The 18,914-nt window shown below is 35.8% G+C and overlaps 1 protein-coding gene across 1 annotated transcript; it reads right to left on the reverse strand.

Moving 5' to 3' along the window:
- Positions 1-3,039: 3,039 nt before the first annotated feature.
- Positions 3,040-14,803, reverse strand: LOC135734677 (dynein beta chain, ciliary). Its single transcript, XM_065253564.1, has 10 exons — positions 14,450-14,803; positions 7,715-7,911; positions 7,401-7,559; positions 6,532-6,662; positions 6,217-6,428; positions 5,349-5,582; positions 4,898-5,065; positions 3,522-3,638; positions 3,265-3,415; positions 3,040-3,158 (listed from the first exon to the last, which is right to left on the reverse strand). The coding sequence occupies exons 1-10, from the start codon at positions 14,801-14,803 to the stop codon at positions 3,040-3,042; spliced, it is 1,842 nt and encodes a 613-aa protein (XP_065109636.1).
- Between the last annotated feature and the right edge of the window lie 4,111 nt (positions 14,804-18,914).

The following is an 18,914-nucleotide window of genomic DNA, read 5'->3' on the forward strand; positions in this document are numbered from 1 at the left end:
TTGTCCTGTGTTTAGTAGTATAAATCACTATCCATTTGGACTGTATTGGAAGGGCCAGCCTGGGCACCCTTCACTTTTTGTTTGACAGAAAAAAGTGCCACATTGTTGCATGACTTAAGCCAGATTTGAACCCAAGCATCAACATCTCCTTGAATATTATAACCATCTGCGTTAAACTATGCCACCATTTTTATTTCTTTTTAACACATTACAGACATTTCTCAAATTTAGTTTTTACTTTGTCATTATGGAGTGTAGAGAAATGAGGGAGAAAAAAATACTATGCTTGTAGTATCAGGCTCCAACATAACAAGGGTGTCTAAAACCTTTTTAGATTCCATTATAAAATATCAATTCCAAAATGCTTAACTACGTAGGATTGCATTTTTACAAGAATGTTTCAACTGTGGGAACTATGCAAAATATTAATAAAGGGTGCAAAGTCTGTTTCAATTGCACTGATTGGACAGCACTAATCTGGATGAGATTACAGATACTGTGACATTTTGTATTCCCTGTGTATTCCTACAAGGATTTACTTAACATTTACGGTAACAGTAACAAACCAGGGTAAGCTACTGAGAGAAATGGTAAAAGAAGTGAACAAAGTCTTCCTAACACCCCACGCCTGTTCTGAGCTCCTATCTGTACAACCATTAACATCTCCCTTCATCCCACCTCTCGCTCTCGATTCTCAATCTGCACTTAGGATCTGCAAGATGAGTGTGTCTTCTTTACCTAGAAACTAATCCTGAAGGCATCAAGCCTCAAAGGTCTTACTGAAAGTTTGTGCAGACCAGCTATTGCTTTTCTGTACTCAGATCTTCAACAGATCCCTGGAAGGCTGCAGTTACTTCTTATTTCAACTGCTTCATCATCATCCCCATCCCAACATAACCAAAGATCACAGGGCTAAATGACTACATTGATATCGGTCTTTAATTTGATAGACTGGTGTTACTTAGGACAGCAACAGATCCCTGCTGGATCGCAGTTGACCGGTAGTTGCAAAGATATTTATAGGACCAAAAACTTTATGACCACAAAGGAAGATATTTTAAGGAATGTTTGAAACCAAACTGATCATGGAAGTGAAAATAATACTATGTAAGCGAATGGGGCTCATGATCAGTTTGGTTTCAAACATTCCTCAAAATATCTTCCTTTGTGTTTATCAGAACTTATTACACGGCTCTCTGGAATGCTTGATTCTGATTGGTCAGTTGAGACATTTGCAGGTTCGTTCTTTTCGAATAATAACCGCTCCAAAATAATAACGCATAGCCGGTACTCCTTTTACGAGTAAGATCGCTCCGCGCCAATAAAGATCAATAAAGATTACTGTCTGTTTGGCGCCATCTTGTGACAAACACTGGACAACCACGACAAGACACAGAGAGCTTACTGAGACTGAACTTGACAAAATAGAGCATGACAGCTACGAAGCCAACACACAAAAAAATACAGAATGGGCATTAAAACTTCTCAAAGACTGGCTAAAAGAGAAAAAAATGGAGACAGACAAGTATGAAGCAGAGGATCTTAATAAGGTATTACGATCATTTTATGCATCTGTGCAAAGTTTCGCGGAAGGATAAAAATGTTAATTTAAAACAAATATGCCAATAAAATGTTTCAAATTCATATTCATGTCCAGTTTTTTTTCTTATGTGACAAGTAGCCGTGTAATAAGCGGGATAATGTAGAGTCAGCCGGTAGTTATCGGGAAATAAGCCCCTTCAGTGTGATACAAGACCCTCCGCTTCGCGTCGGGTCCTGATCACACTGTCGGGGCTTATTTCCCGATAACTACCGGCTGCCTCTACATTATCCCTTACAAAGAAATGTATACAGGTTTGTAACAACATATAAGTAAATGACATAATTTTCATTTTTGGGTGAACTATCCCTTTAAGGTTAGCAAATTTTCTAAAATGGACTATTGAAATAAATTGTTACCCTACAGGCGACAAAATGTAATTTAATTTATTTATTACATTTTTATTTTTTTACTCTAGTATTTTACTTTACTTTTTACATTTGGATGTCGGCACTGGAAGCTCCAGTCCTAAAATACTTGCCAATAAAGCTTTTCTAATTCTGTTTATTGCATTTCTGCACTGGGTATAGGCACGATTGCCTTGTTATAGTTGCAGAGCTGAAGTCCATGAAATCAAATATGTCTTTGCTTCATGCAAGTCATGTCTCTGTGTCAATAACTCATAAAAATTATATCTTAGGCTGGATTGTCTTTACACAATACCTACGAAAACCATCATGCAACAAAGGGGCTTAATTTTTGACTTGAGAGAATGCAGATCTATAAATAGCTTCCAAAAATGAAGGGAAATTGCATGAAATTTGTTTATGCATCCTCAGCTACACCTACAGATGCACATACAACACTATGATCATGCGATATTAGCTACACTTTACAGAACCATTGTTCATGCAACACAATGAGCGCATTACATATAACCGGAGAAAATGAAACCCTAAAGTAATAATGTAAAGAACAAACGCTAGCTTCTTAAATGAACAAATATGTTTATTATTTCTCTGTTCTGTGTAGGATGTTAAGGTCCCTCAGTTAATTTCATCCAATCTATCTGATACACGTTGCTGTTCAAGCCTGCAGCAGAAAATATCTTGATACTACAATAAAGAAGCTCAATTATTATAACAAAGGCAGTTCAAAAAAAAAAAAAGAATTAACTGGGATTAAAGTTATCAACTGGGAAACACAAACTTAAATTTAAGTGTGGTTCTCCCATTAAGCTATCATATGCCTTTAGAAAAATGTAGGCCTAAATAATGAATTCTCATTTTGGAGGGAACTATTTCTTTAAAGATAAATAGACATTTAAGATAAAACAAGAATAGTCAACTTACTGTTTAATAAGCAGCATCAATTCATCATATTTCTGGAACATTTCCTTTGCATCAACAGACTCCATACATCTATTAAAATTCAAATAAATTTGTTATTATAATATTTATATGGGTAATATTTATATAAACTCAAAGAATTGTTATTTTTTACGGGTGGTTGACGAATCTGAAGTTATTATAAGGAATCTGTATGCGTTCTTGCAACTGCTGGACAAATTTCAGGCCTCCCGTGACAACAGGCATATTCTTGGGAACGGGCATATGGCCTGAAAGATCAATAACCAGAAGACAATAAAGATGTGACAAGAAAAACCTAAATTAACAAACACAACAAGCTGTACTTTTGTTTATTACAGTACGAAGGCATCTAACCTTGAGATTCCTCTGCTTGAATCTGGCTTGTCAAGAGTGTTTTGCAACAGTTTAGTTCACTGTCAAACATTTTGATCAGCATCGGATATCTTGACTGAGCATCGGCTGCTATCAGGGGTCGTTCCAAAAGACTGCCAAACATTTCCAGAACCTGCCAAGCAAAGTTTCTTCAAAAAAATCTACTTCCAAAAACCTTTAGATACTTTTTGAGGTTCACTGCACTATTAATTGTACATTGTAGCTACTGTCTTACTTACCTTTAAACTGCTCCCCAAATCAGAAGCATCATCAAATCCACGACAAAAGATTGTACCCAAGCACCGGTCAGTATCCTCCACTTTGTGCTGGAACTTCATGACATCAGCCTCAAACTCCTACAAAGAAACCTATTTTCTTAACCCCTTAACTGGCACAAACCCCTTTTGAGTGGGGGGGAGAAACTGTGATGTATAAACTGTGACCTTCAAATTAATATAACTCTGGCATTTGTTGGTCTAGAAGCCTAATCTTGGTCTTGTTTTAAAGAAGACAATTTAAGGTTTTCACAGAACTATCTGATGTATTCAATATTAAATAAAGTTGAGGCAGTTTAAATATATTTTAATAAATAAAAATAATGCAATAACATAAATTGTATAAATTAAATTATAAAAATTAAAATGTTTCACAAAAGTAATAATAATGTAAACATGAAGCCACAAGTCTCAAGTAGTTCTGATCCAAATTTCAACTTTTAGTGGTTTTACCAACAACGGCCACTGGCAACGGTTAGCTGCATACTCGTCACAAATTAATAAATTAAAATTAATATGCATTCCTATGGGGGGGTCATGTAACAAAAAAAACGGTGACTACATTATTTCTATCATTAGATGACCATGAAAAATGACAACTACACTCTGACAGCTTACCAGTGATACATAGTTTGTCATGATTTGTTTAGGTTTAGAGTAGGGTTTTAGTGTTATAATGTTAAAAAAAAGGGCCTACCTGTGGGCCCGTGACCTTTTAGAAACTGACTCTTACTACATCACAATTCACCTAAAATGGTGATGAAATATGAAAACTTCACTCTTTGACCTTTCCAACAATATATAGTTTGTCAAGATTGTTTAGGTTTAGAATATGGTATTAGTGCTTCAAATATATAATAACAAAGTGGGCTTACCTGTGGGCCATGGTATTTTAGAAAATGACTCTCACTTTGTCATTCCTTTACCAAAATGGTGATAATAAATGAAAATACACTCTTCGAGCTTTAAAACGATACATAGTTTGTCATGACTGGATAAGAATTCACATGCAAAACACTGAAGAAAACGTAGGTGTCCCGCTGGCGAGACAGTGACATTGCGCAGGATATGAATTGTTTGAGGCACACTCTTTTCATACATTAATGAATAACTCTCCCTACATAATTTATTTTTATAAAACACTGTTGAAAAATGTATTCTAGAGGCTTAGACCTTTCCAATAATACATAGTTTGTTGTGATATAAAAATGTACATGCAAATGTAATTAATGTAAATTAATGTAAATTCAGGTGTCCAGCTCAAGGGACGGTGCCAGTTAAGGGGTTTAAAAGATCTTTATCCCTGTTTGTTTTGTTGTGATATTTAAATGTTAACTTACCATGTTACTAAGATCAAGGCAATCATATGTCTTCTCTGAGAATACTTTGTATGTCTCCAAGAATTCCTCATGTAACCACTGGACCTGCTGACTGAGAGATTTCCCTCGAATGCCTCCTAACACAACCTTTTCCAACTTCATCATATCAACGACAGTCAGCAGTAGCGTCTAAACAATGACATTAAAAGATACTGTAATAAACCCAGACAATAACCTCAGTGTCAGTACCATCAGAATATCTACTGTACACACAAATAACATACCCTCGCTATAGGTATCAAAGCCTTGCCTTGAGAAATGATTATATGTATGATGGCTTTAACCACCATAGACATTCAGATAAAACAAAGTTTGATTTAATTTCTACTCCTTACCCATTATTTCACAATATTGTTAAAATAATTATTTAATTATTTTAAATGTTTCCCATCATTTTAAATTATTTACTTACTTCAATTGTTCTTAGTCTCTTCAAAAAGTGATCAAGACGAACAGACACCATGAGCGGGGAGAAATCCCAGGGCTTAACCTTCTTCTCATTTCTTTGGTACTGACTCAGGTTGGCCTTTCTGTCCTCGTATGTGCTCTTGAAATGTGTAAGAACATCTATAGCAGTTTGAACTTGTGAGAGGCTCTCCATCACATCACCCTTTAGGATGTCTTCTGGGTTCAGGTAACTCCGAGCCTATAAAAATAACACTGATTTCAGATCCTATCACTACTGGGCACAACATAACTGCTGTAAACAGAATCTTAAGCTTTAATATAAAAGTGCAAAACTTACAAGGTACAAAAAAATCTAGTGACTTCCGGAGGTCAAGCTGAATTTTACCGTTTATTGTACAGCATATGACGTTTTAGGCTGGTCAAAATATAAAATAAACCCCTGATTTCTGTGATTCTTACTTTATAGCTAAAAACATTAAGTAAACACAAAAAAAAATAATTCAATAAACTGGTCGTATTATTATTATTATTTAAATAAGTCCCTGAGAAGTGCTTTTTGTTTATGTGAGATTAAAGTGTTTATATTTACACTAGTCAACATCTGAAATGGATCAAAGTCTTTTATAAAAGTTGTCAAAAAATTTTGAACAATACTTGTACTCGTCTAGGACAAAAAAAACGTTGATTAACTTTTTTGATCCACTTCAAATGTTGACGACTACTGTATATATATAAATAATCAGGAACAAAACAAAACATTAAAGCAGCCTTATGATACAAAGTGCTTACAAACTTGTGGCATCTCTGAAAATTAACAATACACAAATAAATAAAAACAGTGACACGTAATTCTAGCTCGATACATAAAATACCTGCTGGATGAGAAGGTTGCTGATCTCTTGTAAAAGCACAGTGACTCTGGCTGGGGTGTTGTAGTATTTAGAGTTGGCCCAGATCACACAGACGGTGTGCATAAGGGCAACAATACTCCCCTTCACCTTTATGAAGTCTTGAGTCTCCAGGTCGTCTATAGGTTTCTGTATCGGCTTCAGGAAGACACTGATCTCCCTTGCCTCATTTAGAGCTTAACAAGAACAAAATAACATGTTATAAACATACAGCTTTACCACAACAGCTGAAGCATCATACGTTTTTGGCCTGAAGTTAATGTTTTTACAAAATCATACCTTCTGCAACATCCTGGAGCATTTTTTCAAAATAGGGATAGTAAACGCTTTCTACTGCAACCATTAGCTCAGCCATTTTTGCAATCTTTGGTGACTGGAGCTGGTCATGTATGCCCTGAAGATCAGCAACTCTGTAACAGAAAATAAAACGCATAACCAAATAACAGAATATAAGGAGAAACAAGGTTAATGACTATTTTACGCAGAATTTGACTGACTAAACACACTCTCACGCTCACTGGAATTGCGTACCTCTGCCTACATTTCTGCATAACATCAAATATGTTTTTGCTGCAGATTTCAGTTAGAGTGTCCACTAGAGGTGCTTGTTTTTCTCCATTTTCATTTAAGATTACAAAGCAGACAATACTAAACATTACAGAGTACATTCATCAGTTCATGCTTGTGTGACATATAAAATTCTGATGTCGTTGCTGTTAGGATTGATTGTGTTTGGACGAGGTTTGTCAAAACTTCTTGTTTTTACAGGAAGCATTGTGGCAACTTACAAAAGGGACAGTTATAAATGATCAAAATACATCTGTATGTTTAAGTCAGCTGTGTTTTATTAAATTTAAACTTTAAAGACAGCACTTTAAATACAGCAACAAAGTCGTTTAGGCAAGCCGTGTGTTTGTGTGCATATAACTATAAATGGGTACCAAACGGCACAAATGTATTTTTTAACAAAGACAGGCTAATTTTAATGTGTGTATATGTGTCATTCGTAACTTTTAAAAATCACATCAAAACAGATAAAAACTCAAACGCCCTTTAGTGGACATAGTCTAAAACATTTGTTAGGTTATATAGAATGTACGTATAAGGAAGTGAGCCTGGTTTGGAAATTCCCAGTATGGAAAGCTAACCTGTCTTTCCAAAAGTTGATCTCCACATGTGGAGTTGGGTTTTTGCCTTTAAGAAGTGTCTCAGAAGAATCTTTCTTCAAGACTTTATAGACTCGATTACTCCAATCAATCACAACAGTCTCCATAGAGTAAATGAGGCTTTTATCCACACGACAGCCACTGCAAAACATCAAACAATTACAGCAAAGTTTTATAGCTTAATCACAAGAACAAGTAGAATTTATACTTTTAACAACAATCAAAATATGACCACTTGATAAATCACAATTTTTCTATTTTAGGAAGAGTAAAAACACATTTCAGGAATTACTGACCCCTTTCCTCTTTCATGAGTGGCTTCCTCAAATCTTTCAGATCCTGTAGGTAGGGGAAGTAAAGTTTTGCCTTTGACTTGACCCATAGTGAAACACACACTGTTTTTAAGGGCATCGACATGTCGAGTGAGGTCCAGAGAAACAACACGAGGCACAGCTCTGTGGTTCTTCTTGTTAGACAATAGTGGTACAACAACCTAAAAGATATAAAAATGTAAATTGTAATTAATCACAGGTCAGTGCAGGACATGTTAAACCCAAATCATCTTGTGATGTTTCTATCAGCACTAATTTACCAATTCATCATTTTTGCTGATGCTTTTACAAACACTGAGACAAACTGGCATTTAAGTGCACATGGTAATTGTTCATTGATCACCTGAGCCTTTAAGCATTGTTTCCAACCAAGAGCTTAACCACTACAGAACAAAATACCAACCTCCTGATAAATAGTTTGTAAGAGCTAAGTACATACAGTACCATTAGTTAAAAAACAACACAGTGTCACAAAATAAACAAAACTTATCACACTTCAGATGTTTTGTGATTTACTGTTTTCTAAATGATGAAATCAACATAAAATGTAAAAAAAAAAAAAAACCGTTCTAAGAAAATGTAAGTATGAGTAATATAATATGAGTAAGGACACATAAGATATAGAGATATAGATACTAAAGAGACTGAAAGCTGGATTTCACAGGCAGGGTCACATACGCTGTAAAAATGTATTCAAACATGTTCTGGTAACCCTAAAACACAACGTTCAAATTTTTAATATAGGAAAAACAAAAATAGTTTATGCCCTCTCTGTTGACATCAGGCGCTACTTCTCACATTTCAGTACAGCCTCATTTGTATAATCCATTAACAATGGTGAACATCTGTAAGAATTAACACTATATTACACAACCTATTCCAAATTTTAAATTACACTATTTACATTATTTAAAAAAGATATTTTACAAAAGTAAACTTAAACTAAAGACTACTTAAACTGAAGCCAGGCTTGTCTTCTAGTATGCTAGTTCATTTTATTGTGCAATTATTCAGTATTTGGGCTAAACAAAACTGCCCACTTCTTATCCTGCATATCGTTCTTGCCCTTATTGGTGGCCTGCCAAAGTTGTAGGGTGCACTTGTAGGCGCCATGTTAAGTTTAAATTCGGTGATTATAGGAGAATTGGGGTGTCATTAATTAAAGTTAAAACACCTATGTATGTAACTTTAGGAAGCATGGGGGTCAGTGTGGGAGCAAATATTTTTTGGTTGACCGTATAATCGTAATGCAACATACAGTAACATATTAATCCAAACGCAGTATTTTTGAGCAAACCAAAGTTATTTTCTGCTACAATGCGACAACCTTCAAATGGATGAAGAATAAACATCAAATTGCAAAGATTATTGACGTTCACAAATTTATTGCCTTCCTATTCAGCTTCTTAGCAGTTTCAGGCTGTTGTGCTGCTACAACACTCACAAATATCCATATTTTTTAAATGCTTTCATTTTTATTAGAAAATGAACACTGTGGATATCATTTTGTTTGTATGTGGCCTGTCAAGAACAGAAAGATTTTATGTTCGCTTGCTTTTTGAAACGTATCTTGAGTGCCCTTAAACGAGCGCGCACACAGAAGGAGGGCGAATTTCAAATGGCGCAGCAAAAACAGTCGCTCCACATAAAAATATTATGTTGTTTTTCAATGCTCTATTCTCCAAATGTATGTTAATGGACTACAGTTTGAGACACAGTAGCGCAACTCTCTCTAAAGTTTACACATCAAGAGTCCTGGGCTGAATCCGAAATCGCATACTTGAATTTCACTGAGTACCTACTTAACGAGCGCTAAGACATCACAATACAGCGAGAGCGACTCGAAATCAGAGTTCTCGGTATGATTTCTGGAATCACTCTCGCGGTACTTTGATGAAATCCACCTGTTGGTTCTCGCAGCGGTGCATGAACTCGAACAAACCTAATAACATGCATGAAAACGTATGCGTTTGGATGAGGGACAGGTGCACGAACATCACGATTGCATCAGTAACTTGACAACTCTACTACAGTCTCTGTCAGTTTTACAGATATTTTATTACACATTTTTTTAGTGGACAAAAATAAGTAAAACAAGCAGACTGTAATTTAATATGTATTGTCAGACGACAAGTGATTTATATACACTTTAGTGAAGCAATTATCCTCTTTTATTTCCTTAAAATAACAGGAAACATGAATAAAAAAATGAATGAATAAAACCATTACAATAAATGAAAAAGTATAGAAGTGAATACCATATGAAACAAAACTTTATTCAAATGTATTTATTTAAGAAACTATCACATATTTTCTGCCATCTCAACACAGCTGTGACAATTCTGCAGCTTTATTTTCATAAATCAGCTGAGCACTTTGTGGTATATCCTGGCTCTTTGCGTGAAGTCAGGGTGCTGGAACAGCCCTGTGTGTATGGAAATCACCCGATTGGCTGTCACCAGCTGATTGCTTTGCTTTCCCGTGGCATCATGGGAAAGCTGGGATAGAAGTGTCCATCCGATGCATGCTTCCAAATTTGGGCGGACTCAGTAGGGTATCCCGGGATTTTTCGCCTACTGATTTAATGAATACTGAGGATTCGGACATACTAGATCTGTTCACGTACTATAATTTAGGAAAGTATGCTGTTTCGGACGATACTTAAGTACACGTGCCTCTGAATCTCGCGGGAAATAGTTAAAAATCCCGGTAATTCTCGCCTATCCTTTAACGTATACTGAAGTTTCGCACATACTATTCGTTCGCCTACTGCTTTTTGCCTACTATATAGTATGTCAGTATGCGGTTTCGGATTCAGCCCTGATCTTTGAAGGGATGATCACGTCTGACTGAAGCTGGACTGGACACATTTAACTGCATGTTTCTTCTTATCTTCTTTCTTTCTCAGTTTTCGTCCCTGTGTGCCAGAGAGTGTAGTACACTGGTTCTCAACGTTATTCCTGGAGGCCCACTGCTCTGCACATTTTGTGTGTCTCCCTTATTTAACACACCTGATTCAAATCATCAGCTCATTACCAGAGATCTCCATGAACTGAACCGGAGATAAGGCCGGCAGATAAGAGAGACAGACAAAATGTGCAGAGCAGTGGGCCTCCAGGACCAGGATTGAGAACCATTGGTTTAGTAGACCGCTTCCTTTTAGATAAACTCACCAGCAGCTGAGCACTTGCCTAACGTAACGCATCTACCCTCCCACCCGCTACACCAGAGGGCGTATCATATTTAGCTGCATGAAAAACATGCAGTTTACACTGAAAAAAAGACTCTTTGTACTAAAAAGACAAAATACTAACAATTCTTAAATTAAGAATAATTTTCTTGATAGAAAATTACCCAAGAAATTAAGTCTAGTTTTTAGACAAACCAAAACACAATCTGCCACTGGGGTAAGAAAAAAAATCTTAAACATTTTTACTTAAACACTTAATTCAAGAAACATTTTATTACCACATCGACAGATTTATCATGTTTTAAGCACAAATTCACTTAAATTGTATTTTTTTGTCTATAAACTAGACTTATTTTCATAGGTCATTTTGCTTATCAAGAAAATACATCTTGATTTAAGAATTTTTAGATATTTATACAAGACAAAAATACGAAAAATAAGTATTTTTTTCAGTGCAGTAAGGCATAAATACAGTAGCTTCTAGTGAATATAATAAGTGGTTGCAGGGGTGTGAAAGGTTAAGATAAACACTCACACAAAAACTAGACAAACATTTTAAATGTATAAACTACAGCAGTAAACACTGCTCAGTCAGAATATGTACATGAATTTTACTGTCAACTCGTTTATGCAGCTTGTATTTTATAAGCTTGATTATGGGTTCTGTTAAAAGGGATTAATTTAAGGTGATAATTTATTGACAAATGCCGAGAGGGCATGTTTGGTGAAAATACAAAAGCACAGAATGATGCGCGACCGCGTATCCCTATCCTTAAGGGTTTCATATGCCATTGCACGAAACTGGATGCGCGCTCTTATGTGCACAAATCTCCATGAAATTATCTCCGCTCTTGCTCAAAGAATGTGCACACACCTTAAACGTTTTTAATGCAATCGCATACCTCTACTCTTGGGCAAAGTGTGCGTGTGTACACTCAGACTGCGTCTCGTGCGTTAGCAAATCCATCATCGCTGGAGCTCTCCATGATAAAAAAAGCCTTGAACTTGGAGCAGGGAGTGCTCATGGGAGTTGTAGTTTCGTAGCGTCGCACCGCGAACAGTTTATTATTTCACATGGATTTAAAGAAAACTACAAGTAAAAAAAATATATATATATATATATATATATTCAACCCGACAAAGTGGCTAGTGGGCTTACCAGTCACAGGTGAAATCTGCCCGCATTTGGCGGGAGTTAATGTTAAGCCCTAATTTATGTATGTAAAGTGTGTTTATAGACGGTTTCAGCAGAAAAAAGTATTTTGTGTAACATACGTAACTTTTGGTATCCTCTGCTAAGAATTAATAAAGTCTTTTTGAGTAGTTCATTTCTGATAACAAGCTAAATAAACACGATTACTGTAGTTCATATTTCATAGCTAAAGCGTATAAAAACTATACCAGGCTAACGTTGATGTGTAAAAATGTGTACTATAATGTAAACAATGTAATAGATACACAATACTACTACAAACCGGCCAAATCTTCTTTCATATAGGTGTCCATAGTCTTTAGAAAACCCAAACACTTATTTTCGACGAGGTATTTGTTCAAAGTTCATTTTAGCCATTTACTAGTCAGACCATGAAACAGATACCGGAAATGAAGTTCCGAACCAAACGCATTCCGCGCCAAGCCAACGCACATGCGTCCGATGAAATCGTACAATGTTTGGGATGGCCAATGACGCAGCAACACATTAGAGCGGTAACTGCATGATAAACTACACATTCACATGTTTCTGTTTATATAATTGTTTATATTTAGTATTTCATAATGAAATGTTTGTTACGGTAGGACAGTAAATAAAAGCGATAGACACCGTTGCTTTGTTTATACGTTTATTTATCATCAGCATTTATTTCATACCACCGACTAGTTTGGGTGCACACTTTCTAGTTAGTGGTTTATTTCCTTTAGTTAATATTTATTTCTTTGAGTTTATGTTACCTGTGTGAGGAGCGGAGGCCGGGTGTTGTTTAGTGCTGCGTGGAATGCCTGTGAAAAAATCCGCGTCTATAGAGAACCGACTGGCAACAAAGACCGTCTTTTAAGTTCCCGGGTCGTTCTATGTTAAAAATTAGCTTGGGGAATGTAAGATGGTTTGTTTGATTTTGTTTGATAAATTATTTGTATACTGATAATGGTCTATTTTGATTATGAATTTTGATGTTTTCTTATTTAAAATGTATGTGGTTGTTTTACAATTTTTGTAAAATGAATTTATTTAAATTTACTTAAATTGTGTTTATGTTATCCCCTGTGTGTTTTTGTAATGGTTTAGTCCTGTGTGTTTTAAGCCTGTTCGACTTGCAGCGCTGCAAGAATCAGCCGGATGACGTAAAACTTAACTTGAGAGCTATTCGTGAAATCATACGGAGGATTCTGCTTTTAAATCGCTATCGCGGAACTTTGACGTCATCCAGTAGTCTGTTCTTGCGGTACCGCATGTGTCATTTGAGTAATGATGGGAGAAACGAAGCTTTTCGAAGCTTCGAATCAATTCGCATTGATTCAGTTTTTCGAAGCACCACACACGCTGGCGACACCTGCTGGTCAAAATTGTGTACAAGCAACCATTGACCAAATCTGTCCAAACATTTTACTTTTTACAAAATAATAGCAAGATTTTTCTAAAAAAAAGTTTTTAAGAAAAAAAATAAATAATTTAAATTAATTAAGCCATTAAGTAAAAGTGTATTCTGTGTTTTTAGTTTTATTTAGGGCAAACCTTTAAGACCATTACTCCCCTCATACAATAGCTTATACAACAAGCAATAAACACATACAATACAATATAAATACAATGTTATGTGATTTAAAAAAAAAAGTGTCAGTGGGGATGTACTTGAAGATATTGAACTTATTAAAGACCCTATTTATAAAGTGATGCATGGAATACATTTGCAAGTTTTGATTTCATGTTTATTAAATGAACACTTCATCCTGTGATCACTGTGTTTAATGTAGCAGGCTATCTCACTAAATTACTCTGCGTGTCAATCAAACAACAGTTCAGCAGTTACCTTTGTTAAATAAGGTGAAATCCAGCTTTGACAAACTCATAAACGATTGTATATCTTGAAAGGACTGTAAGTTGCTTTGAATGAAAGTGTTCATAAACATAAATGTATTCTCAACCTGTCATGACATTCCAATTAAATGAGAGGAGTTTATTATTTAAAAGCTCAGCAGACAGACTTTACAGTTTATTTATTAAATAAATAGAGTGAATTCAGATAGGTTGGGACAGTCTTTGACATTTACCCAATGTCTTACTCATTCGGAAAAGAAACCTACATTTGATTAAATACAGTACATTAAAGTAATGCTTTTTGTCATTTCGCCCCTGTCCCAGCAGAGAGGTCTGTTCACGCCACCACATCATGCAGTAACTACACAATATTCCCTCACCTTATTGTCTATAACTTTTTGAACTTTCTGTGAACCGTTGAAATTGTTAAAAGCCCCTCATGCACGACAGAACGCTAGAGCGAAACTAAACTCACCTGCTCGACAGTCGTTGAAAACTGCTCCAAAGGAGAGGACACGACTCCCCAATTTAACTTTGATCTCATTGTATCAACAGACAGGGCGGTTTTACTCCGCTTACAAAAATAAACTGATCTGTTATTTTCGGTTCCGGCAAATCCGAAAGCTGGAACCAGCTGTCCCGAGGAGTTTAACGACAACACAAGAGTTGTGTGATCTGATTTGTCCAAAAAGTCTTGAATGAATTGTCTTTGCTCCTCTATGACAAGACATTTTTGCCAGCTCTCAGGTTTTAGCTGAAACGTTAACAACACGCGGTTTTCTAAGAAAACAAATCTTTTATCAACTTTTTGCGATTCTTGCTCATTCATTTTGGCGATGTCTAGATGACTGGCTGCACTGCCACTGACTGAGACTCGCGTAAAGCCGCTGTTCCCATAGTAACCTATTGTTTGTAACCTGCAGCTGTTACCATGGAGACAGAGTCTGCGTAGAGCTGAATGCCTTCACACAGGTGGATTACGGTGGACTAAATATCAAATGGACATATAATATCAAATCAATTAATATATTAAACAATAAGGCTATGAATGTACATAAATGTAACAATAAAAAATTGCATTTCGACCTATTAGGCCTAGTTCCTGGGATCAGCCCTACATTTCTAGAGTTTCAACTTTTATTAACAACTTGTAACTGACCTGTCTGTTTTCACCAAGACATCTACACATTCCCTCATCTAGCTATACTTTTGACTAACAATTTTATTTTTAATATATTCATTTACATTACACACCAAATATCTCCAAAAGTTTATGCTGTGCCAAAAGACATCTAAACACAATGGGTCATTTTCCCAGATAAGGCTTATCTTAGTCCCAGACTAAAATGCATATTTGAGCTGCCTCAATTTGAAAGCGCCTTGTACTGACGTATCTTAACATATATCAGTGCCATTGTTTTGTCTCAAAGATGCACACCAGTATTGTTTTTTGTAAAAACTAAACACTACTTAAATGTAACTAAGGCCTAGTACTGGATAAATCTTAACCCCGACCAGGAAACCGCCCCTAAGTATTGTTGTTGGAGTTTGTAGAACAATACTGAAGCATTTAAATCTCACCCACATTAGATAATTTTGTCATCATTTAACTTACACTTATGTTTCTTCAGACCCATATGATTTTCTTTCTTCCGTGGAACGCAAAAGTAGACATAAAAAAATACTATTCATGCCCATACAAGGAAACTGTGGGACCATGTCCTTCAAAATTGTTAAAAAGCACCTTAAAGCTGTCATACATAATAAAAGACAGAAGGGAACATCTTAATTTGTATTTCAAACAAAGCTCACATACTGCTTAAAAACACCTCTAAAAGAAAAACTTTGCTGGAGTATACAATGACAAACTTTATCTTCGGCTTAAAATGTTTTTGTAGACAGGTTTCAGTCTAGCTGCTGGTGAATCATGGCACTCTCAAATCCCAAATCACTCCACAAAACACACAAACTGACAGAATGTACCTTGAATGACCTTTAAGTGAGTGCAGATTGTAGGAATATAAATATAGGCATATATAAAAATGAAATGCAAAAGTAACAACTTTGAACAATTGATTTATTTTGTTCTCTTTATTCAGATATTTTATTAAGGATGCATTACAAATTGGAGTATAAACTAATTATGGAGTATAAACAAATTACACACTACATGCAAAGTTGATAAACACATAATCATAGGAGAATGACTACAAACTACATAAAAAATGTGTAAAAGCTGTCACTGGGGCAATGCCTTTTCAAAAAGTACACTTACGGTATACCTAAACAAACACTGCATATTAGTACCTCATGTTCTGACAGGACTATGTTGAGCCACTACAAAGACTACGTAAATGTATTTGGTCCCATGTGGATGGATGTCAGCAGCAGATCTGCAAATATGAAGACTTACTACTGCTATACAGAGAGTATTTCTACCAAAAACTGGAAAACTTTTGGAAAACAATGCATAGTTAAAATGCAGGAAACACTTCATTTCAATAGTCCACTTTGGACATTTTAACATTATAAGTAACGTTTCGGTCACTACATTTCTGTAGAACAGAACTGTTTGTCATATTTTAAGACAACATTATGTATGTTTGACTGACAGCACTGCAAAGACAGATTGATGCATGACAAGTACTCCAAGAACAATCGTAATGCATACAAAGCAGTCTGCTATTGAATTGCTCTCGCTGTATTCTGATGTCACACATTAACCAATCTGCACAGCCCAGCGCATGGAGTCAAACACACCTAATCTCCTTCATGTTGTGTTAGGTGTTTTGGACATACCAAAGCAACCTTATTGCCATAGAAGCCATTCTACAAGATATTCTGAAAGACAAAAGAGCACTTCAAGACACACAAATTAGACCTTAAGAGTTAATAATTGAGTTAGCAAATAATTGACATCAATAAAGCCAAAGGAAATTTAGGCAGCAGTTTCTCAGTCTTCCTTTCCAGCTGATCATCGCCAGAGTTCCATACAATCGGATACAGAGCCACAGCTGGAGGTCTGCTCCTCTTATATAGCGCTGCGCAGCTCTGACTCAACCACAGGAGGACAGTGTCGTTCTTTCCCACCACGTGCTGTAGGAGACCTGAAACCTGACAACACATATACAATCATATAATAATATAGCATCATGGAAGAGCAGCCAGTGTACTAAACAGTGAACTGAATGACGTAAACTCACTTACTGTGACAGGTACATCATCTCCATTTCCATAACATATCTAATGAGCAGGACAACAGCCATCCCTGCAGTGCTATGAACTGCCTGATCAAACTCCTCTGGATTTAAAGAAAAAAATGATAGAGAAAGATAGAACGGAAACTATGATGTGCATTAATACATGCATTATACATAACGGTTTTCATACCATCAGTCAATATAATCAATTAATTACAATCAGAGTAATCAATTTTATGCCATTAAATGTGTTAATGATTTATACAAATCTTCTGTAAACCATAAATGCATTTCTTACCTGCAAACCAGAACATGTTGTGCAGGTCCTGGCGATCATGGCTGTAGGGTTGCTGTGCATTGTCTTCTCAGTTTCCGGTTCCTGTGCCTTCAAGTTTTTGAGATTTCACAGTTTTGCCTTGAGATGTGTTTCAGATCCAGTAACCTCTGCTCTGTCTCCAGATCAGCTTTACAAGCAGTTGATAGACAGCTGAACTTCAGCACTGCTCATTTCATCAGCATTTTCCTCTTGAACAAACTTACATTCACATTTCCACTAATGTATAACTCACATCTGTCAGGGTTTCAGTCTGGGTGTTTTTGTTATTGATCACTTTGTATGCGGTTTCTTAGTGTATTAGTTATCTGTATTTTCCTGGTTTTGTATTACGTCCTGTTTATTGATTGGGGTTATGCTTATGGTTTTGATTTGCATTATGTCTTGCCCTGTTTTGTTCTCACTCTGTCTTTGTATACCTTGTTAATCCTGTCTCCGCCTAGTCATTTGTAACTATAGTAACTCATTGCTCCTTTGTTAATCACATCATTGTTTCCGTTTTTCATTGGTCATTGTTTGTATTTACTTCCGCTTTCCCTGTCCTGTAGGGTCCATTGTGCTAAGTGTATTCATCAATTTTATGCCATTAAATGTGTTAATGTTAATATATGTATATATATAAAATTACACACAGTGCACACACATATATTATACAAAAACAAACTTTTATTTTGTATGCGATTAATCGTGATTAATCTTTTGACAGCCCTAATCAATTAGCGTACTTGAGGGTGACGTGGACGCTCTGTGCCAGAAATGAAAACTTGTCTGAAATAATACCTGCATAAGATACCCAAAGCGGAAATATGAATTACTAGCTAATACATTGCACAATCTACATAAATTACACAAACACTACAACTAACAGAAAACTGCTGATGTCTGTCCAAAATCCGCTCCGCTGCAATCTAAAACTTCCTGATGAGGGATTTGTGAATCCAAATCTCACGAGCCAATGAGAGTATATCTCGGCTAAGTCCTGCCCACATGAGAGGTTTGTGCCAGAACGGTGAACGTTAACTTGTGAAGCATAAACAAAAACTCGGGCAGTGAATGAATAAAACTTGATTTGCTCAAACAGATGCTTAAAAACAGTTAAAAGAATGCAGTTCTTTCAAAAAAAAAATGCCTTTGAGTTTATTATTTTCATTTTCAGAGTGTTTTTCCTTCTTAATTCATATCTTCATTCGTTTCTTAAAAGTATGCATTCATTTTTATTGGCACAAAATAATTCCATACATTGTGGGCATTCAGTTCTGTCTGATAACTCAAATCAATCTGATCAATCTCCTTCTGCATTTGCTCTAACACAAATGTTTTTTCACATTTTAATCTAAAAGTTCTTCTATATTAACCCATTTGGTAGATGCTTTAATCTGAAGTGACTTGCAGTGTATTACAAGGCA

Source organism: Paramisgurnus dabryanus, chromosome 1 (genome assembly GCF_030506205.2).
Source record: "Paramisgurnus dabryanus chromosome 1, PD_genome_1.1, whole genome shotgun sequence".
Taxonomy (NCBI): domain Eukaryota; kingdom Metazoa; phylum Chordata; class Actinopteri; order Cypriniformes; family Cobitidae; genus Paramisgurnus; species Paramisgurnus dabryanus.